Source organism: Myotis myotis, unplaced genomic scaffold (genome assembly GCF_014108235.1).
Source record: "Myotis myotis isolate mMyoMyo1 unplaced genomic scaffold, mMyoMyo1.p scaffold_m19_p_10, whole genome shotgun sequence".
NCBI lineage: Eukaryota > Metazoa > Chordata > Mammalia > Chiroptera > Vespertilionidae > Myotis > Myotis myotis.
The window spans coordinates 41,091,371-41,115,226 of NW_023416314.1; the positions used below are offsets into that span (position 1 = coordinate 41,091,371).

The following is a 23,856-nucleotide window of genomic DNA, read 5'->3' on the forward strand; positions in this document are numbered from 1 at the left end:
GTCTTGCAAAAGGTTTGCCAATTTTGTTGATCTTTGCAAAGAACCAATTTATAGTTTCATTTATTTTTTACAATTGTTTTCCTAATCTCTTTTCTGATCTTTATTGTTTCCTACCTCCTGTTAGCTTTGGTTTTAGTTTGTTCTTTTTCTGGTTCCTAAAGTTGTAGTTAGCTTGTTGATTTGAACTCATTGTTTTTTTCTTAATATATTTTTACTGATTTCAGAGGGGAAGGGAGAGGGAGAGAAACATCAATGATGAATCACCAATCAGCTGCCTCCTGCACGCCCCCTACTGGGGATCAACCCTTCAGTCCACAGGCTGAAGCTCTATCTACTGAGCAAAACTGGCCAGGGCTCATTCTTGTTTTTTATTTTTATTTTATGTATTTATTTATTAAAATATATTGTACTGAATTTTTACAGAGAGTAAGGGAGAGGGATAGTTAGAAACATCGATGAGAGAGAAACATTAATCAGCTGCCTCCTGCATACCCTCTCCTGGGGATGTGCCTGCAACCAAGGTACATGCCCTTGACTGGAATCGAACCTGGGACCCTACAGTCCGCAGTCCGACGCTTTACCCACTGAGCCAAACCAGTCAGGGCTCATTCTTGTTTTTTAATGTAAGCATTTGGAGCTCTAAATTTCTCCCTTAATACCATTTTCACACTTTGTTTTGTTCATCTTTATGTTTTTTCTAATTCCTCTTGTGGATTTGGCTTTGTTCCATTGGTTGAATATGTTGTTTAATTTCTACAAATGTGTGAATGTTCCAGTTTTACTTCTGTTGTTGATTTCTAACTTCATCCTGTTGTGGTCAGACATGTTTTGTATAATTACCTCTTAAAAATCTATTGATACTTCATTTGTGGCCTAACCTGGAAAATGTCCTATGTTGTTGGGGTCCAACCCCAGCAGGTCCAGGGGTTCCCAAAGGTGTGGACGACCTGAAAAGAATGTATGGTAGTGCTGGGTAAAGTATTCTTTATAATAGGGCTATTATAGTTGTTTTTTGTGTGTTAAGTCATCTATTTCCTTACTTCTGTCTGGTTGTTCTATCCATTAACAAGAGTGGAGTATTACAATCTCCAACTATTATTGTAGAGCTGTTTCTCACTTCAGTTGTCTTTTGCTTCATATATTTTGCTAGTCTTGTCATTAGGTGTGTGTTTGTAATACTATCTAATAAAGAGGGAATATGCTAATTGACCCTCACACCATTGCAAAGATGGTGGCACCCACAGCCAATAAGGAGGGAATATGCTAATTGACTGCCATGCCCTCAAAGATGGCAGCGCCCAGTCTCCTCAGCCCTACTGGGGTGGCAGGCACACCTGCCTCCAGAGTCCCCCAGTCCTCTCAGCCCCCCAGGGCCGTCTGAGGCTTGTGCTGCCGGCATTGGCAGCAGCAGAGGTGTGATGGGGGTGTCACCTTCCTCTGATCACCAGTCACCTCCGCCCCTGAGGGCTCCTGGACTGTGAGAGGGGGCAGGCCGGGCAGAGGGATGCTCCCTCCAGTGCAAGAATTTTCATGCACTGGGCCTCTAGTTGTTATATATTCTTGCCTTACCATTTTCCATTCCCACAACCAAACCAAACCACTTAAAACAGTACTCATCACTTCATCTGATCCCTCTCAGAACAGCCCTGTGAAGCAGCAACATCAGGGAACATTATCGACTTTACACAATGAAAACTGAGAATTAGGAAGGTGAAGTGTGACCCAAGGTTTAAAAACAAATACCTGCCCCGCTTCACCCCCCAAAGCAGAGCAGGGAGGCTTTGAATGTTAAGTATATGACACTGGCCAATTTGAGACCCCTCCCCTATCCTCCACTAGGAATCCAGGCACATAAATATACTATGTACAGCAGTCAAGATTAATTAATCTCACCCCCTCACCCTTATAAATCTAGTTTTTTACCTAGTCTGTATTCCAGTTTAGGACCAAACTGTCCTCTCTTTAACCTATGGCCAGTCTCCCTTTAGCTTGCAAATCAAATAAGACTACCATAAAGCTCCTTGAAGCAAGAAGGCTCAAAAACACAAAGGGAAAGCCAATACCATGAATGCTATAAACATTTCATTTTATTTTTTTAAGAAAGTAGCTTCAGAAAAAGAGGAAAATAATCTAGATCATTTATTTATATATATATATTTTTAATAAAAACCTTTACATAATCTTCATGCATAAAGATCCAGGAGTAGCCATGTTGTCTGTCCCAAGCTGTTACCTGGGGGTCCCATAGCTGGCAGGAGTGTAGTGAAGGCCCCCTGCTTGCCCCTGAAATCTGCCTCAGTGATGGTTTTACCTTCTGGGGCTGTAGATGGTGAGAAATGCTTTGGGCTACAATGGGAAGGACAGGAAGGGCTCCCCAACCTGCCAGGTATTATACAAACTCCTAGGCAAATCCAGACAGGAGGCCTAGCAAGATGACTAAAAACCAGGGACCAAATGAGTCCTGGGAGCTTTCCAGAGACATGGGATCTGTGACCAAGGGCTCCTGCATGGTAGCAGGGAAGGTTTGGTGTTTATAAAACATTCAAGGCAGGAACAAACTAGCCTTGAAGATCCACCCGTCCATGGCAGGCACTCACAGGAAGACCCTGTTCTGCTTCCTAACTCAGTACAACTCTCTCTTGACTCTACAACGCAATGTTAATTCATCAACCTACTTAAAAGAGAGATTCTCCTTCCTTCTGTGGATTGGTCACCTGTTAAGGAAGGATACATTTGTCCCACTCCTAAAGAGTCCTAGTTTGAAAGGGCTGGGTTCGGAGTAGGGTAGCAGGTTGGCATGGAGGGTCACAAGACCCAGAATGACTGAGGATGGAAAAGAATTCCCTGGTTCTTTGAGGGGATTCTGTCAAAGGTGCCTTATTGACTGTTTTTAGAAAAGGAAAAAAATGAATGATCTTGAGGATGATAAAAAAGAGACTTGGCTTCTTCTTTGGGTTCCAAAAGCCCTTATTCCATGTTCTGCATTAAGGAAGCCCTGAAGAATTGGAGTACACTGCTTGGGGTAGCAGGATGGGAGGATGGATTCTGCAGCCAACTCAGAGAATGACAAACAGTGCTGATCAACTCAATGCAGGGGACCTCTGTGTGGCGAGTGTGAATGAGCATGTGAGTGTGGGAGGAGCCTGGGGCTCAATGGCTCCCAACAGTCAGTTCTTGAAGAGTCAGTTCTCGAAGGTAGGACTGTGTGAGGCTGCGCAGTTCCTCCAGGGCGTAGTCCTCAGGCATGGGGAGCCGGCCAATGTGGGGAGCCAAAAGGCGCAAAGGGACCCGCTGAAGATCTGGCGTAGAGTCAGAGGTTGCATCAGGGGCATGCTGAAGGCTCAGTACCACCCGCAAAAGGTTGGCTAGACGTTTGGCCATGTCTGGAGAGAAAAATGGAGTGAGCACAAAGGATGGAAGGTGGGGAAGGGGGCACAGGGTGTATGTGTGTGTAATAATCATAAAGACAGGAGGCATGCAAGCAGAAAGCAGGGAGAGGCTAGAGCAGCCGTGGGCAAACTACGGCCCGCGGGCCGGATCCAGCCCATTTGAAATGAATAAAACTAAAAAAAAAAAAGAAAAAAGACTGTACCCTTTTATGTAATGATGTTTACTTTGAATTTATATTAGTTCACACAAACACTCCATCCATGCTTTTGTTCCGGCCCTCCAGTCCAGTTTAAGAACCCATTGTGGCCCTCAAGTCAAAAAGTTTGCCCACCCCTGGGCTAGAGGCTTACCTGACTGAGCCAGGCGATCCTTGGCATTGTAACACTGGATCTGCTCTATCCGGTTGCACAGCGAGGTCACTTTGGTTTGTAACTGCTCCAGCTCATAACCCGAGCACTCCACCTGTAAAACAGCAGATAAACCATTAGGAGCTCCATCACCACAATCTTATCCACAGCCTGACTGCAAAACTCTGAAACAACAGTGAGGTGAGGGAGGGGGACCCAAGAAGCTGGCTGGCAGGGCCATGTCACCACCATCCTGCCTGCTTGCTGAGAACAAGGCATGGTGTTAGCAGTAAAGTAATACAGTATAGAGTCTTGGATTGGGCTCCAGAACTTTATTCCCCACCCCAACCCCTTATTTTTTATTATCTTAGAGAGGGAATGGGAGGAAGGATGAGAGGAGGAGCCAGGGAGAGGGAAAAAGAAAAAGAAAGAGAGACAGACAGACAGAGACAGACAGACATTGATCAGCTGCTTCTTGTATACACACTGACTGGGGATCGAACCTGCAATCTAGGTATGTGCCTGACCAGGAATCAATCCCGAAACCTTCTGGTGTACTGGAAAATGCTCCAACCAGCTAAGCCACACTGGCCAGCGCCAGAACTTGATACCTAACCTTTATACTCTGTTGCCTTTACCTTAAAAGAATGATCTTCCCAAAAGGAGCTCATGGCAACCTAAAGAGACCATAACTATAATATTGTCAGGTATGCTAGCAGACAAATGCACCAAATATTTTGGTAGTAAAAAAAGAGAGAATGAGTGTGTGTGCAAGTTAACTCTTCCCAGGAGGTAAAAAGAGAGAAGTAGAGCTTACAATAATCTAGAATTTAAAGGATGAATATAAGTGTGGAGTTAAAGAGTGGAAGAAAACAAGGTTTGCTAGAAACACCATGAGTAATTTAGTGTGCGGAGAGCAGGTTGATAAGGCTGGAATCTGGGTTAGAAGTGGTAGGAGTTAAGGCAAGAGTGAAAGAAGGTAAAAGCCTCTACAGGGGCTTGAATACTATGTTTTGTAGTTTGGCCTCTATACTGTAAACAGTGGGGATCTATCCCTATGATTTCCAAGCTTGATCCAAGACATTTTAATGAAGACTGAATAACTGTAATGCTTGCCATTTAAAACATACCAAATGATGTGTGAATTATCCTCACCAAATCTCTGACTTTCTGTAGCTCTCACCCCGAGCTTATTCAAAGTAGGGCTGGACAAGAGTAGGAGACTGACTACAGAGAAACTGCAGAAAGTCTATTGTACACACTACTTGGTAATAAACACAAAAAAGTTTTTTAAATTTTGATACAGCTGTCAAGTCAAAACAGCTGCATCAACTGCCTCATCAAAATGCCCTTCTGCATCAACAGTGCTACCTCTGGTGCCAATGAGTTTTCAAGTTGCTGCTCAGACCTATGAGGTCTCTTTAAGGGCCAGGGAAAAGGAAAACCAGGCAGTGGTTAAGGAACTCAGGTACCTGCTGTATTTGGTGGACCATTTCAAGGACCCGAAGATAGTCCAGGTAAACAAGGCCAGATGTTTCCCAGTCCTGGATTAGGCCACTACGCTCTGGAGGTGCCAGGTCTTCCAAGAACCCCTTCAGGTAGTCATAGTTCTCATTAATGATGGCATCTGAAAGGCAAAATATTGAGCACAATGTCTGCACAAGTACATGGTTCTCAAAAATACCCAGAGGAAGAACATGGCAGTAAGCCAAGACAAGAAGGAAGAGGAAACAATGTTGGGTCAGACTTGAGAATATCAAGTAGTTATTTGAAATTCTCTAAAAAAAAAGGTGAAGAATTTCTGGCTTCAGTTTTCCAAACAGATTATTTCTGGTGTTGCTGAATAAAATTCCCTATATAAACAAAGCTTAACATAAGTAGCACATATCAAGAATATTCCTGGCAAATGATAATGTAACAGTACTGCTGTCTACCCAGCCCTGCCCCTCTAGCCCCTCATTTTGGCCAAGCCTCGCCTACATGGAGAGCTTTCACAAGGTGTGGTCTGATTCACGCCTGCCATGTCCCATACCATTAGCATCTCTGGTCTGATTCGTCATGGAGTTCAGAGGGTGGAATAATTTGGGGTGATTACAGGAGACGCAGACCCTAGAGGGAAGCACTCACCAGAAGCTAAGTGCCGGATGATGAGTTTGTGGCAGTGGTTCCAGTGACCAGCTTTAAATAAATAGAGGGCCTCCAAGTGCCTGTTGGATTCCATGTGTGCTCGCACTGCTTTGGCCTCATGAATCCACTCAGCAGGTACACAAAGCTTCTGGGTCAGGAAAGTCTCCTTAGCCCAAGATTCAGGGGTCTCCAATAGTTGGCAGTGCCGGGTAAGGAGCTCTCGAACAGCCCTCTCACGCAGGCTGTAGGAAGAGATAAGCTGGAATAAATCTCATCCTCACTGATGGAGAAGGCTGCCTCAGACAGCTCAAACTGGGACAGTCTCTCAAACTTCAGGTCTTGATCCTTAGTGGATCACCTCAAACTTCACTAAAAACAAAAACAAGCAAACCCAAAAGCCAACATGTCAGCATTTACTTTATTTTTTATTTTTTAAATTAATCCTCACCCAAGGATATTTTTCCATTGATTTTTAGAGAGAGTGGAAGGGAGGGGGAGAGGCAAAAGAAACATCAATGTGAAAGAGAAACATCCATTGGTTGCCCTTCGCACACCCTGACTAGGGCCAGAGATCAAGCCTACAACCAAGGTACATGCTCTTGATTGGAATTGAACCCAGGACCCTTCAGTTGCAGACCAACATTCTATCCATTGCGCTAAACTGGCTAGAGCAGCATTTATTTTTTAAATAAAATAGAATAGAAAGTATCTAAGCACACTGTATTTTCATGGTCAAAAAAGGCTGAAACTAATACTCTAGGGAAGGTTGCCACTGCCTGGAAAGGCTTTCCCTACTTAGGATTGCTCCTTTACTTCCTTTCTAGTAATATATCAGGACTGGGATAGGGAATTCTACACTCCACAGAGCAGTCCTCTGCAGTTCATTTCTAACCTTCTCCCTTTGGTCACCCACATGGTCAGTACAAGTTAGCAAAGTTGTTCTAAGTCTCTTCCTGGTTCTTTTTTATTTCCTTGTTTTCTTTCTCAAAGCCATCAGCCTTCCTAATTCATTTTCTCCTTCACCTCTAGATTTAGGCTAAACTCACTATTTGTTTCTCTTAAGGTCCCCTGAGGAGAGTCCTTTTCTGCCTGGGCAAAGTGAACAGCCATTTAAGTTTCAATCCAAAATTATTCTCATCTTAGATTCTTCTCTGAACTCCCAGGTTTTTCAAGAATTCCCAATCTCACAACTGCCCCCCATCTCCCCACCCCCAGCAAACAGGATCTGCTTCCCCACAGCCAACTCTGAATTTTTAGTTGTCAAATCAGCCTGCCTTCTACCATGTGAAATTGCCCATATCCTATATAACAAAAGACTAATATGCAAATTGTCCCCTTGGGAGTACGACTGCTTGCTATGACGTGCGCTGACCATCAGGGGGCAGTGCGGAACGATGGAAGGCCCCGGCCAGCAGCTAGGGGAAGGAAGGCCCCGATCAACCCTGATTGCCAGCCAGGCCTAGGGACCCTACCTGTGCATGAATTTCGTGCATCAATCCTCTAGTGTCTAATAAACTCACAGGGAAAGTCTGGGGTCATTTTGCTTCCTGGGAAGGGAAGAGGAAAGCAAAACTCCTTAAAGGGAAGGCTGCACTAAATGCTTTATACTTTTACTCCTTTAATCTCCTGGTCACCTTTGAATGGGGATTAATATTATGATTTTACAGATTAAAACTGAGGCTTGGAGAGTACTTTACCCTAGGTCAAAGTGAGTACATGGTGGATCCAGAGTTCAGGCAAGTCTGGCAACAACAAAACTAACTTCTTCCCATACCACATAACATTACAGATAGCAAAGCACAGTGATTAGAGGTGATACTGGTAAATGCAGTACTATCCAACTTGAGGGTAGGGAGTGGGTGGATGGCAAAGGAAAGCCAGGGAGGGAGAAAGCCAGTAGAAAAAAGCAGGGGCGGCCCTTCCTCCCTCCCTACTAGCCCACTGCATCACACCCACTGAGGCAGCTCCGTCAACACTATTTCTGCATATAGTAGTCCCCTCCCTTATCTGAGGGAGACACTTCCAAGGCCCCAGTGGATGGCAGCAATGATGGATAGTACTGAACCCTATATATAAAAACATAGGTATGTTTTTCCTATACATACATCCCTAAGATAAAGTTTAACTTATAAATTAGGAACAGTAAGAGATTTAACAATAACTAATTATAAAAGTGAACAATTATAACAATAATCTATATATATAAAAGCCCAGTTACCGGAATGGCAGAACAACCAGAATGACCAGTGGCTATAACGTGCACTGCGGCAGCCAACCAGCTTGATCCAGGCCTTGATCACCCCCCTGCCCCTGCCCCTGATCAACCCCCACCCATGCACGAATTCGTGCACCAGACCTCTAGTACTATAATAAAAGTTATGTGAATGTGATCTCACTCTTTCTCAAAATATCTTACTGTACTGTACTCATCTTTTTACTTAAAGGAAGCACTTTATGGCTTCTCTGTGGCATACCCAAATTGCCACCATTACTACTCTTGTGCTTTGGGACCATTAGTAAGTAAAGTACGGGTTACTTGAACACACCCACTGCGATACTGAGACAGTTGATCTGATAATCAAGATAGCTACTAAGTGACTAATAGGTGGGTAGCATATACAGCATGAATATGCTGGACAGTGCAAGATTTCATCATGCTAATCAGAATGGCGTACAATTTAAAACTTATGAATTGTTTATTTCTGGGATTTTCCATTTAGTATTTTTGTACTCCGACTGCAGTTAACCAAAACCTTGGAAAATAAAACTGCAGATAATGGAGGTACGACTGTAATTCTAAACACACCACTTAAGTGCATCTCTGCCAAAGGTAATGGGGTTTCCCCATCCAGGCATATCCTTTCCTTTCCACTTACTCATTTCATATTCCAATTTTCTCAAGTCCTCTGATCCTTTCTAGAGGTTCTCTGCAGTTCCCAGAGATCTCTTCTCCCTTCTCAGACTTCTGAGAGGTCTTATAATAAATAATAAAATTTGAGCTCAACCAAAGACAGTTTCATTTCTAATCTGTTCACATGAAAACAGACACTCTGGACTGTGGGTTGAAAGGTCTTAAGGTTTATCACAAGGCTGGACCCGAAATACATTCTAAACACTTACTTGCTGAATTCAACACTAAGAGACTAACTTCTTTGGCACTGCCCTGCAGTGTAACATGCACCCAGTGGGTTTGATGGCTTCTCACTCACCTTGAGTTGTCTATGTGCAAGAGGACAAAGATGGCCCATTCCCAGAGCCCCTCACTTTCCAGTTGGCCAGCATAACTGGCCTGCAGCACACCCTCACACTGCTCTGAGAGATGGGTGTAGTTAAGAGCACGCAGCATCTCCCACAAATGCCAGCTTAGGCGATAGTCCAATGGATCTGCTGTTATGCTTCGAGGCTCCAGCAGCTGGTTGAGATCATAATGTCTGAAAAGGAGGATGTGCTAAGAGTTAACATGTCCAACCAGCAGACCATCTGCAACGAATGTCAACTGGTTTTGACTCAGAAGACAACAAAGGCAGGCACCTGAGAGCAGAAGCATTTATGCCTCATAGTCTCCTTCTGACACTGTTGCATCTAGGTTCAGCCAGATTATAAATCCCACCAAAAAAAAGACACACACCTTCTCTTCTGTGATTATATGATCTAACAGGTTTGCTGGTATTTGTTTGGCCTATATGTTCTACCATCTTCATGTAGGGAGTCTCCACAGCACTAACCCTTCAATTCATTCATTATAGTGTTAATCACTTTTCTTAACCATTTAAAAAACATACCCTCTGGCCGGTTTGGCTCAGTGGATAGAGCGTCGGCCTGCAGACTGAGGCATCCCAGGTTCGATTCTGGTCAAGGGCATGTGCCTTGGTTGCGGGCACATCCCCAGTGGAGGGTGTGAAGGAAGCGGCTGATTGATGTTTCTCTCTCATCATCGATGTTTCTAACTCTCTATCCCTCTCCATTCCTCTCAGTAAAAAATCAACAAAATATATTAAAAACAAAACAAAACATATACCTTAGTACCTTTCAAATTGTTCTATCTGAAGCTCTTGAAGTGCTAATTCTACTTGTTTAAACAGCTAACTAATCTTCATCAATAGTAAGCTGTAGTCTGTATGTAGACTTGGATATGGCTTATAATTTTTACTTTTGATTTTGTCTACAGTGGGTATTATTCTTTATATAGAAACCCAGGTGCCCTGGTTTTAAGTGTTCCTACACTGACATTTACTTTTCTTCCGCTGGGGAACCAGTTTACGTGTTAAGTTACTAGCTTGGAATTCCCAGATCATAAAAACTGTATAAACTAGATTCCATGCCTGCAAGTTTTAAGGATCTGGAGCTTAGATTACAAAGCAATAGCTTTTCCCTTTCACCTAAGACATTTTATAAGTTCCTAACACCTCCCTAAATAATGAGTTCTTCTTAACCAGTGCTATCAAAATGAAGTTCGTGTGAAGATGAAAATGTTCTATAACCTGTCTCGATCAATATGACAGTCAAAAGCCACATGTAGCTATTAAACATTTAAATAAGGCTAGGGTGAATAAGTAATTATGTTTTAAAAATTTAACTCACAATTCACATACACTGGACAGTGCAATTCTAGATTATTTTTAAGGGACAGGATGTGAATTTTATGTAAGGGTTTTTGTCATAGCAAGTCTACCTTTCATGAGAGTAAGGATTCTATCTTATTCTGGCTTTTGTCTATTTCTGACACCTTCAGATACCTCTCTCTTATAAAAACTGACATACAATAAACTGCATATTTAGCACATATTTAAACTGTACAATTTCCCTAAGTTTTAACCTATCTATACACGTGTGAAACTACCACCAAGGTCAAGATAACAAATATACACATCACTGCCAAAATGTTCCTTTTGCCCCTCTGTAATCCTTCTCTTCTATGCCTCCCTATAACTACCATTCTCAGGCAGCCACTGTTCTCCTTTCGGTCATTATAGATGTTTGCATTTTTCAGAATTTAAAATAAAACTGAAATAAATAGTAGGTACACTTTATGGGGTGTTTTGTTTTTTTGCCCCTCTTCTTTTTCAAAACTAAATAAAATTGTCTTCTGATTCTTTCACTATATTGTATCATTCTTTTTTTAAAAAAATATATTTTATTTATTTTTTATAGAGAGGAAGGGAGAAGGATAGAGAGTTAGAAACATCGATGAGAGAGAAACATTGATCAGCTGCCTCCTGCATACTCCCTACTGGGGATATGCCTGCAACCAAGGTACATGCCCTTGACCAGAATCGAACCTGGGACCTTTGAGTCCACAGGCTGACGCTCTATCCACTGAGCCAAACTGGTTAGGGCAAGTTCATTCTTTTTTACTGCTGAACAGTATTCCATTGCACAGATGCACCAAATTTATTTATTCATGCACCTGTTGATGAAAATTTTGGTTGTTTCCAGTTTTGGACCATTATAAATAAAGCTGCTATCATCAGCACTTGGCATATGCTTTCACTCCTCTTGGGTAAATACCTAGGAGTTGAATGGCTTAACCATATGTCTGTAGGTGTATGTTTAGCTTTTTAAGCTGCCAAACTGTTTTCCAAAGTGCCAATATTATTTTTTATTTTTCACCAGCTGTGTATGGAAATTCCAATTGCTCCACATCGATGACAATTGGTGCAGGTTTCTTTAATCCTTAGCCATTCTTCGGTGGGTAGTGGTATCCCATGATGACTTTAAATTGCATGTCCCTGTTGTCTATTGATGCTTAACATCTTCTCATGGCTTGATATCCAGATCTTTGGTGAAACATCTGCTTAAATATTTTGACCAATTTTTTAACTGGGTTGTGTGTTTTCTTACTATCAAGTTCTGAGAGCTCTTTATTATGTTCTGGATACAAGTTCTTTACCAGATACATGAATTGCAAATATGTTCTCCCAATTTGCCTTTTCATTCCTTAACAGGCTTCCAATGAGCAATTGTTTTAAGTTTGACATTAAGTTTATGATCCATTTTGAACTAGATGAATAATAGCGGTAACCAATGAAACCAAAAATTGAGGTAGACTAATCAAGAAAAATGAGACAAGACCCAAATTACTAATATCAGGAAAGAAAAAGACATAGTTACAGATCCTACAAACATTTAAAAAGGATAATAAAGCCCTAACCAGTTTGGGTCAGTGGCTAGTCAGCCTGCAGACTGAAAGGTCCCAGGTTTGTTTCCGGTCAAGGGCATGTACCTTGGTTGCGGGCACATCCCCAGTAGGGGGTGTGCAGGAGGCAGCTGATCGATGTTTCTCTCTCATTGATGTTTCTAACTCTCTATCCCTCTCCCTTCCTCTCTGTAAAAAGTCAATAAGATATATTTTAAAAAATAAAAAATTTAATAAAATAAAAAGTATAATAAAGCCCTAGCTGTTTGGCTCAGTGGATAGAGCATCGGTCTGTGGACTGAAGGGTCCCAGGTTCAATTCCTGTCAAGGGCACATACCTGGGTTGCAGGCTCCTCTCCGGCCCAGGCCCTGGTCAGGGCACGTGCAGGAGGCAACCAGTCGATGTGTTTATCTCACATCGGTATTTTGGTATTTCTCTCTGTCTTTTCCTCTCTCTTACATTCTCTCTCTCTCTCTCTCTCTCAAAAAAAAATAAAAAAATAATGGGAAAATATCCTCGGGTGAGGATTAAAAAGAAAAAGGATTAACAAAGAAATGTCATCATTTTATGCCAATAAATTCAGTGACTTTGAATTAGACAAATTCATTAGAAGAAACAAATGATCAAAACTAACTCAAGAATAGAAAACCTCAACAGCTCTATATCTATTTTTTATTTGTTACTCAAGGATATGCTTTTGTTGATTTGAGATATTGATTTTATAGTTGTGATGATAGTTGTGTTAAAATGTCAAACCACATACTTTAGTATATGCCAAGTGTATCTCATTAAGTTGATTAAAATAAATTTTAGATTTCTAAGTCCAGTTCCAAGGATCTTTATACTCAACTACTATAAGTTATATTTTGGTGGTTTATGACAGACTAATGGCAGTTCGGTCATGTATCAAAGGGAAAGGACTCCCAAGAGCTCATGTGTAACTTTGACTTACCTGTCACTGTAGAGTTTTAGAAGGTGAAAGCAGACGTCTTGAAGTGGTCTCCGTGAGTCTTGTTCCTCCTCTCCCACATAGCCAGAGCCCTCCAGGTATGAAGGAAGTGGAGAGCAGGCATACCTGTCACTCTCAGAGGTATTCTGAAGATAAGAATTTGATAAAACAATACCTCAGCTGCTAGTGTGTTTCAAAGATGCCGTCATGTCTCAATAACTCAAACACGCATATGAAGAATGATGTGACACCCTCTAAAGGAGTTCTCAACCTGTGGGTTGAGACCCCTTTGGCGGTCGAACGACCCTTTCACAGGGGTCGCCTAAGACCATCCTGCATATCAGATATTTACATTACGATTCATAACAGTAGCAATATTACAGTTATGAAGTAGCAACGAAAATAATTTTATGGTTGGGTCACAACATGAGGAACTGTATTTAAAGGGCCAGAAGGTTGAGAACCACTGCTCTAAAGGAATGTGTCAAAGATTTGAAACTTAATTTAGATTGGTGACATATTCCACTTGTCTTTAAGGGACTGCCAAAGACTTCAGATAGCTCTCACTAATCCCACCACTTTCTTGCCACAATTATTATTACACTCAGTTTCTTTAGTGTTCTCTTTTACCTTGACAAATAAAATCAAAGAATAAAAATGGGGAGTAAACAAACAAACAAAAAAAAACAACTGAAAAAATGATGGCATTAAACACAGTAATAATATTTTAACTTCCACACTAAGAAGGAATATAAAATGTGACATTTAGAAGAAAATCTTAGACCTAATTTGGGGCTATAGCAAGTTTGCAGTCAGGCAGTATATCTCAGGGAATTCCCAAAGACAGCATTAAGAATGAAGAAAAACCCTCTCATTTGATGGGGGGGAAAAGTCAGTTGTGGAAACACATCTTATTAAATGAAACAGAAGCAGATACTGTCCAGAGGCAGAAGAAAAGGAAAAAGTTTCTCATCAGATTTCTGAGGTTCTTGCCAACCTTATGGTATTTCCAAAAAAAGCAGAGGAAAAGTATTATGAAATGTGACTTGAAGGTTTTTTCTCTGGCAAAAACAGCACTACCAGGATTGTTCCTTGGCTCTACTAGACACACATACCTGAAATGCTTCTTCATACATGCTGAGTGCCCTGGAAATGGAGGCTGTTGGTGGAAGCAAATACCAAAGATGGACGGCCAGGGAGCGTTTCCAATCCAACTGGGAACACACATTAATTTGCTTCTGCTCTGAGAGTTGCCACACCTGCAGGTAACAAAATCACATTCACAGCTACAAATTATATTTACCTTATTACTGCCCAGGTCTGCAAGTTATTCACTTATTCAAATACTTTTTAAATAATCTAGATAACAGTGTTAATCCAGAAATAAAATACAGTTCCTAGGTGGCAGGTGATGGGGTGAATTTAGATAATTACTGGTCTGAGAAGGGATAAGAACCACTGAGGTCTTTGTATTGCGCACAGTTGCCAACTTCTAAAACTTAAAGATGTGAATAAATTCTGACCAAATTTTTTATTTTTGGAAATTAACTTTAAGATGGCAATCAGGCCCTAACCGGTATGGCTCAGTGGACAGAACATTGGCCTGCAGACTGAAAGGTTTGACTCCGATCAAGGGCATGTACCTTGGTTGCGGGCTCGATCCCCCAGTAAGGGGCATGCAGGAGGCAGCTGATTGATCTTTCTCTCTCATTGATATTTCTAACTCTCTCTATCCCTCTCCCTTCCTCTCTGTAAAATCAATTAAAAATTTTTAAAAAAGAAGGCAATCAGCCCAGCCCACGTGGCTCAGTAGTTGAGCATCACCCTATGAACCAGGAGGTTACGGTTCAATTCCTAGTCAGGGCACATGCCCGGGTTTCAGGCTTGATCCCCAGTGTGGGACATGCAGGAGGCATTCGATCAATGATTCTCTCTCATCATTGATGTTTCTATCTCTCCCCTTCCCTTCCTCTCTGAAATCAATAAAAATATATTTAAAAAAAAGATGGCAATCATACAGGTAGACAGCAACAGAGACTTGTCTAAAAATAATTATGGTATATCACCCATAAAATGGAATAGAAGTGGCCATTAAAAGAAATCAGACTACTGGGCCAGTAAGACTCAGTGGTTGAGCATCAACTCATGAACCAGGAGATCATAGTTCAATTCCTGGTCAGGGCACCTGCTTGGATTGCAGGCTCCATCCCCAGCAGGGGACGTGCAGGAGGCAGCTGATCAATGATTCTCATTATTGATGTTTCTAACCCTCTTCCTTCCTCTCTCTGAAATCAATAAAAACATATTAAAAAAAAAATGAGGCTGCCCAACATGAAAAGTATTCATACACAAAAAGTAAAAAAAATTTGCATAACTGTTATGTATAATTGACATTATATGAATATACACTCATGTTAGTATGCACACATGTATTTTAATATAAACTTAAATATGTCTAGAAAGACAGACAACAAATTAGTTATGTTGTTTATCACTATGATATGAGATATGGTGAATTTTAACATTTTTTATTTCTATATAACTAGTTGTCTAGGTACATGTTGTACTTTTATAATTTTCCATTAAAAATTTCCACTAAAAATAAGTTGCTTAGGTTACATATAATGTATAATTTACAAAGATGGCTCTTTAACTTAAGCAATCTTGAATTTGAAAAAATGTATGTGTGTTTATGAGAAAAGAGGAAAAATACCGGTTTTCCAGCCAACAGGGCAAAGATGCGCAATCTCTCATCCTGGATGAAACAGTCAGCCTGCAGCTGATGCCAGTCTACCAGCTGCATGGTAAGCAACTCCCGGACAGACTGGCTACCCACCAACTGGGATAAAAGAAGGGCAAGACGATGATCTCCTGTAAGAAAAACAAAAGTGCTCAGTGATACTGAGGATTTAGACTTGAGATATTACTTGGGGGCATTACCTTATCTCTTTCTGCCCTCAGGACAGAGAATTGAACACATGTGACTGCGTTCCCTGTAGTGGCGAAATATTTATCAAGAACTCACCACTTTCTGCTTGGGTAGAAAATCTTCCAAGTAGGTCAGCCTAAATTACACATGGATTGTACAGTATACAGAGTTCACTGAAAGATCTACTATCACATTAATTCTGTGACCCTAGATAAGGCACTTCATCTAAAAACTGAGATGGCAAAATTGATAACAAGCCCAATTAGAATGTGCTATATAATGACAGTGAGAAATAGCAAACTCAAACCTAAAGGAAAAACGTGTGTGTATGATATAAAGAGAATGAATGGTTGAGTCCTTTAATCTCACAGGTCTAATAATCTCTTTTAATAAAAATTTTTAAGTACAAAGGGCTGGGACAACAGTGAGTCTAATTAGCCATAATATGAGGGGTAGAATTCTGGTTTATGATGAGTTGAGAAAAATAAGTACAAACCTCCTAAAAGTCAAGTCCTTTTGTTTACGTATATGGGTCAGTACTTAAATGACTATTAAGTACTGCTCTCACAGAAATTAAGGCTCTCATATCAAACAGTTTCCTTCATAAACTAAAGAGGCCTGGAGGAAAGAAATCATGCATCAGGACACATCTGGAAATGTGCTGCTAGGTCAAGCTGTTTCTCTGATGTATGTAGGTAACAAAAGAATGACTGGGCCGAAACCGGTTTGGCTCAGTGGATAGAGCGTCGGCCTGCGGACTGAAGGGTCCCAGGTTTGATTCCGGTCAGGGGCATGTGCCTGGGTTGCGGGCATATCCCCAGTGGGAGATGTGCAGGAGGCAGCTGATCGGTGTTTCTCTCTCATCGATGTTTCTAACTCTCTATCTCTCTCCCTTCCTCTCTGTAAAAAATCAATAAAATATATTTAAAAAAAAAAAAAAAAAAAAAAAAAGAATGACTGGACTATGACTCATGCAGTAAGTGCTGAGCCCACCTGACCATGCATTGCTAGTATTCTAGAACAATAATAAGGGGAAAAAGTAAGACTATTTCTGTGTATCTACAGAACCCCAAAGAGAGGATTCAATAGCCAACAAATGTAAATATCTCGGGACACACTAAAGATGGTCAAATTCAGAGGAGAAACTGGCATGTCTTGATACAATAATTTACATCATTTCACTTTGTTCTGATCATACAATCAACCAATCAGCTTCTGACAATTCTTGAGACTTTTCACACAGACTTTCCCATTGATGAGAAGATATACTTGAGCAAATGGCAGGATTCTACATTACTTCCTTAAGTTGACTTAGTGTATGGTGTGAAGAAAGGATCGTTTTTACATGTGAATATCCAACCACCAAGCATTATTTGTTGAAAAGACTATCCTTTAACATTTAAATTGTGTTGGCACTTTTATCAAAATTTACTAACCATAAGTGAAAGAATTTTATACTTGGATTCTCATTTCTGTTCCTTGACCTGTACGTTCATCCTTATGCCAGCACATTGTCTTTTATAGAATTTTTTCAGAAAGTGTTGATACTTTTGAGGTATTTTTTACAATTCCAAGTAAGGATGAGGACCTGCTGGAGATTTTGATACTGTGTTGAACATACAGGATGGGGCAAAAGTATGTTTATAGCTGTGAGTATGAAAAACAGAGTTTATGCTTGAATTATTATTAATTATTATTTATTTTGCATATGAACAACTATAAACCTACTTTTGCCCTACCTAACAGAGATTATTTTGGGGAGAACAGACATCTTAACAATTCTGAGGTTTCTAATCCATCAGCGGTTCTCAACCTGGGCAGTTTTACCCCCCAGAGAACATTTGGCAGTATCTGAAAATATTTTTGGTTGTCACAACTAGAAGGGAGAGAACTCTTGAGTAGATGGGCAGGGATGCTGCTAAATATCCTACAATGCCAGGGAAGCCTCCACAACAAAGAATTGCCCGCTAAAAATGCCAACAGTGCTGAGGTTGAGATGTATTCCATGAACATGGACTGTCTATTTATTTATTTAGATCTTTTATTTCTCCAACAATGTTATATAGCTCTCAGTGTATAAGTCTTACACTTTTGTTACATTTAATCCTTAAGTAATTTAGTCTTTCAGATGCTATTATGTATGGATTTTTCAAAATTTCACTTTTAGATTTTTGTTTCTGAAATATAGAAATACAACTGAATTTTATATATTGACCTTGAATCCTGAGACCTTGTTGAACTAGTTGGTTAGTCCCACTACCTTTTCTGTGTTTATATACAGAAACATGCTGGCTGTGAATAAAGGCATTGCTACCTCTTACTTTATTATTTGTTGTTGTTAATCCTCACCAAGGAAATTTTCTACACTGATTTTTAGAGAGAGTGGAAGGGACAGGGGAAGGGAAGAGGCAGAGGAAGAGAGTGGTTGCCTTCCACTGCACACTCCCCAACTAGTACCTAGGCATTGATCCTGCAACCCAGGTACTACCCTTGATCGCAAATCAAGACCAAGACCCTTTGGTGAGTGGGTCGATACTCCAACCACTGAGCAAAGCCGGCCAGGGTTCTACCGCTTCCTTTTTAATTTGTATTAACTTTTGCTTCTTTTTCTTGTTTGAATACACTGGCTACAACAACGATTACTGTGCAGAAATGGTGTTCCCAATCAGGGTAAAATCACTCAGTCTTTCAAACATTAAATATAATGCCACGCTGTAAGTTTTTCGTCAATTCGCTTTAACAATGTCATCATAGGATGAGTTGAAAAAATGCTCCCTCCTGTATTTGCTAGAAGAGTTGCAGAAGACTGGTATTAATTCATCTTTATAAATATAAAAGTTCACTTGTGAAGACAGCTGGGTGTGGGCTTTTCTGAGTGAAGATTTTAAACTACAAACCCAATTTCTTGTTATGGATCTATTTAGATTTTCAACTTTTGGTTGAGGCAGTTTTGATTAATTTATACTTTGCTATAAATTTGTCATTTTTATCTAAGTAGTTGAATTTGTTGACATAGATTTTCTCATAATATTCCCTTTTCTCATAATATTCATTCTTTCACTTCTGTCTTTGGCAATTTGTGTCTTTCCTTTTCTTGTCGTCAGTGTAAAAATTTTTAACTTTTGCCCACTGGTGTAGCTCAGTGGTTGAGCGTTGACCTAGGAACCAAGAGGTCATGGTTCGATTCCTGGTCAGGGCACATGCCTGGGTTGTGGGCTCAATCCCCAATGTGGGGCTGCAGGAGGCAGCCAATCAATGATTCTCTCCCATCACTGATGTTTCTATCTCTCTCTCTCCCTCTCTCTGAAAGCAATAAAAATAAATAAATAAATAAATAAATAAAACAAGAGTAACTTTTGCCCTGGCTGGTGTAAGCGTCATGCCACGCACCAGAGGTCTTTGGTTCCATTCATGGCCAGGGCACATGCCTGAAGTTTCAGGCTCAGTCCCCAGTAAGGGGTGTGCAGGAGGCAGCTGATCAATGTTTCTCTTTCTAAAATCAATAGAAACATTTGAAAAATTATAGTTTTCTTGATCATTTAAACAAAATGAACTTTTAGTTTTATTGATTTCTCTACTCTTTTTATGTTTTCATTTTCACTAATTTCTGTTCTGATCTTTATTATTTCCTCCCTTCTTCTACCTTTAGGTTTAACTTTTGCTCGTTTCTTAAGGTAAAAGCTTAAGTTATTGATTCTTGTTGGGTAATTTAACAGGTAACACTGGTTGACAGTGTTTAAGTACTCTATACACCTGATTTTCTGTTTAGTTGTTCTATCACTGACTGAAAGCAGAGGTAGTAAAGCAAAAATTTAATCCTAGGATAAGGGGAAAAAATAGTTTGTGAATAAATCAAAGGATCTGACTTCTGACACTCTTTAAGATCCTCTTCCATTACACTAAGTGTGCTGGTGAGCATAACTTTATCTCTTTAATGATTCATAATCTTTATAGATTTATAGAAATTCTTGCTTATCTGCATTTTCTAGTTTTATTACAAGTGCATACATAACATATAAAATTCAAATACTTTAAGTAGATTTAATGTTTAGAAGACACAGTCCCTATTCTGGAGGAACTAGCAATCTTCCTGGGAAGTCTATACTTAATACTCAGGATAGAAGACAAAAGCAAAACCATAATTAAGGGGTAGGGACAGTGAGTGGGAAGTAGGCAGAGGTACAGAGGACCATATGCTCACCTGATTGCTGGGCCAGAGAGCAAGCCTCACTGATCCTCTTGCCCGTGAGGTAGCTAAAAACAGCCTCTACAGGATTGTCTTTCCGGGTTAAGGAGACCTCCTCCTCAATTTGAGGTGCAGCAGTCTGGGATAGCCAGCGAGAGAAAGCTCTTCTTCGCTCCAGAATCTGAATGTATTCACTGGGTTCATCCAGCTGGCTGTCAAGCTCCTTCAGGTGGCCCCATAGAGCTTCACATAATGTCCATGTTAGGCTCCACTGCTTCACAACTAAGGAAGAGACAGGAAATCAATGCTATGACGCAAAGCCTTACAGTAACTACAGAGGGGGCATCACTCTAATTATGGTATAAAAATGCATAGATAACTACCCCAACCACTAAAGCTGATTTCCCTGAATCTGTCTCTACCTCACTCAGCTGTGTCTTATAAGGTCGAGAGGTGTGTGGTGTAACTACTTGCTCACTCTATGTTCCTGTGGTACTTACACAACAAATGTAACTTGATGCTCCTTTAAACAGTTTTCTCCAGCCTAACTATGGCTAAAATAATCTCAAATGGTAAGGGGGAAAAAAGTAATTTGATTTGATCAAAATGCTTTAAAAACTATGAAGTGCTCTAAAAACTTATGAGGGCTTATTCTCTCCTGCTATAGGCACAGTTTAACATTTAGTGAGTTTAAATGATGGTATTCAAAGCACTTAAGAGTAAGCCAGGTCTAATATACAGGTGTACAGTTGTGAGTACGCCAAACAGTTTATTCTTGCATTATTATTTATTGTATTATTTTACCTATGAACTGTAAACCTACTTTCCCCCCACTCAGTATACAATGTGACTATATCAGCCGTGGGCAAACTACGGCCCGCGGGCCGGATTCGGCCCGTTTGAAATGAATAAAACTAAAAAAAAAAAAAGACCGTACCCTTTTATGTAATGATGTTTACTTGGAATTTATATTAGTTCACACAAACACTCCATCCATGCTTTTGTTCCGGCCCTCCGGTCCAGTTTAAGAACCCATTGTGGCCCTCGAGTCAAAAAGTTTGCCCACCCCTGGACTATATATTGGTAGTAGTTATTATCTTCATTTTACAGATTAGGAAGTGAGCTAGAGTGCTAAGTGACTTGCTCAATGTTACGGGCAGGATGTAACAGAGCCAGGATTCAAACCCAAGTAATGCGTCTAACTCTCTACTCTTAACCACTATGTATACTGCCCCTCAAGAAGGAAAACAAAAAGGAAACAGTTTACAAGTATGTGTTGGGAAGATGACTCACATGTTTGAAAAGAAGACTACCGACCCAAACACAAAGAACTGAATAGAATTCCTAAATGTGTGGTATGGAACATTCTAAAATAACCTCCATTTTTCAATAAAGGTGATGTTATGAAATACTGTGAAACATGTAATTATGATGTTTCTGTTATTTGAAATAGTAAGTTCCCAAACTGAAAAAAGATCTTTATCAAAGTATTGGTTCGGAAAAACATGGTCATAATAGTTATAGAGAGAGGTCAGGAAGGGAGCTAAAAACACAAAAATTGTTGGGAAGACCAAGCAGGACTTGAGCCGGACATGGAAGAATGGGTAAAATTTAGAAAGGTAAGAGGGAACAAATCTCTCTCTCCCTATGTTCTCTGCATGGGGAAAGGAATGCAATTTCATAAATCCAGATTTGACTGGCTACAGTTCCTTTGAACAAAAACTTGTATATTAATGGACATAAGAATAATTGTAAACAATGGTATAATTTTTCCTTGCTTGGGATTTTGCTCATCCAATTCAACTGTCCAAGTGCTCAGGCATCCACCTACTTATTACATTGGCACATTGAAATTTATCCTCCTATGTACACATATTCCACCACTGTTCCTGGGATATCAAACAGAAGCCTAGTCCATACTTACTTTGTGCTTCCAATAAATCTCCCGATGCTTCCTTAACCCAATCTGCATAGTCATGAATGACAGCAACTCCTGGATTGGGAACAATGAGAGGACACAGCTCATCCACATGGACAGTGCTATGTTTTAATTTGAGCTCCAGAGGTATCTGGTATAACTGCAGGTCTTCATCCAGCTTCTTTTTTCTGAAACTGAGTTTTTCCAAATGAACTTTGAATGGGGACTCATTTAGGCTACAAGGGCAAATGATAAACAAGATAGAAAATAAAGATAAGACAGATGCTAGAATTTTCCTACAACCAAAATGGCTTCTTTTTATGATTACAAATAGAATGCAGAATATGATTTCATAGGAATCAGTTAGACTTTGAACCCAATTCAGCATATATCTAGACCAGCCGTGGGCAAACTATGGCCCGCTTGAAATGAATAAAACTAAAAAAAAAAAAAGACCGTACCCTTTTATGTAATGATGTTTACTTTGAATTTATATTAATTCACACAAACACTTCATCCATGCTTTTGTTCCCGCCCTCCGGTCCAGTTTAAGAACCCACTGTGGCCCTCGAGTCAAAAAGTTTGCCCACCCCTGATCTAGACACTATAAAATCCAAGGGCCAAAAATTGTGTGATACCCATTTCTCAGATTATACTTCGTAAGGTATCAAAAGACTCCAAATTAAGATAAATAAAGATATAGCAAATTGTTATAATTATAAAAAGTAAATAGGAAACTATTATATATTTTACACAAGACACCTGTATACATACTGTCTAATAACTACCAGGAAACTATACTTATAATCTGTATGGCATAATATAAAATATATACAACTATAAGCACAAATATGTAAAAAATTAATAGTGGGGATTGTGTAGAAATATATAACATATATAGTTATCAACTGTCACCTTATTTCCAAATACTTATGTGTGGATTACCCACAATTCATATGTTCTTTTTATCAGGTCTAAGATACAGGATGTGTTTAGCTGAGAATATACCTTATATATGAAGAAATGGTAAATATCTTAAGTGAGAAAATAAATAAAATGACTAATGTAATAAAAAGGATGAAGCCCAAGGAATGCTGCAGCATTAGCTTTGGGTCTGTTACTTTTCTAACAAAAGTTTAACCACTAGATATTACCTGTACCTTGATGGTACAAATGGAGTTATCTTACTAATCATTTCAGTTTTTAATTATACTATTGGCCCGGTGCACGAAATTCGTGCACGGGGGGGGGGGGGGGGTTTGTCCCTCATCCTGGCCTGCACCCTCTCCAATCTGGGACCCCCTCGAAGGATGTCCTACTGCCAGTTTACAGGGATTGGGCCTAAACCGGCAGTCGGACATCCCTCTCACAATCCAGGACTGTTGGCTCCTAACCACTCGCCTGCCTGCCTGATTGCCCTTAACCAGTCTACCTGCCGGCCTGCTCGCCTCTAACTGCCCCCGACCGCCGGCCTGCTTGCCCCCAAATGCCCCCCGCCAGCCTGATCACCCCCAACTGCCCCCTGTGCCAGTGTGCTCGCCCCCAACAGCCCCCCCGATGGTCTGCTTACCGTCAACGGCCCCACCCCCCATCAGCCTGATCACCCCCAACTGCTCCTGCTGGCCTGCTCACTCCAAATTGCCTCCCCGCCCCAACCCCCGCTGCTGTCCTGATTACCTCCGACACCCACTGATGACCTGCTTGCCCCAACTGGCTCCACTGCTGGTCTGCTTACCGCCAATGGCCCCGCCCTCCATCAGCCTGATCACCCACAACTGCTGTCCCATCCTGGCCCGATCACCCACACCCCTCTTGGCCTCTAACCACTTCTATCTCGGCCCTGCCACCATGGCTTTGTCCAGAAGAACGTCTG

At 40.7% G+C, this 23,856-nt stretch overlaps 1 protein-coding gene across 10 annotated transcripts in view; it reads right to left on the bottom strand.

Annotated features, from left to right (window-relative positions):
• Positions 1-2,124: 2,124 nt before the first annotated feature.
• The window catches only part of NUP98 (nucleoporin 98 and 96 precursor), a 102,031-nt gene continuing 80,299 nt past the window's right edge, over positions 2,125-23,856 (bottom strand). For 8 of the 10 annotated variants that reach the window (XM_036325150.1, XM_036325149.1, XM_036325148.1 and 5 more), the window contains 10 exons: positions 21,990-22,219; positions 20,081-20,347; positions 15,664-15,821; positions 14,066-14,209; positions 12,954-13,096; positions 9,074-9,295; positions 5,865-6,106; positions 5,210-5,364; positions 3,741-3,852; positions 2,125-3,383 (listed from right to left, as the gene is read on the bottom strand). In XM_036325150.1, the coding sequence (XP_036181043.1) occupies positions 3,151-3,383; positions 3,741-3,852; positions 5,210-5,364; positions 5,865-6,106; positions 9,074-9,295; positions 12,954-13,096; positions 14,066-14,209; positions 15,664-15,821; positions 20,081-20,347; positions 21,990-22,219 (1,906 nt within the window). In that variant the 3' untranslated portion in view covers positions 2,125-3,150. The remainder of the gene's footprint in view (positions 3,384-3,740; positions 3,853-5,209; positions 5,365-5,864; positions 6,107-9,073; positions 9,296-12,953; positions 13,097-14,065; positions 14,210-15,663; positions 15,822-20,080; positions 20,348-21,989; positions 22,220-23,856) is intronic. The other 2 variants (XM_036325153.1, XM_036325151.1) reach the window with 1 other exon arrangement.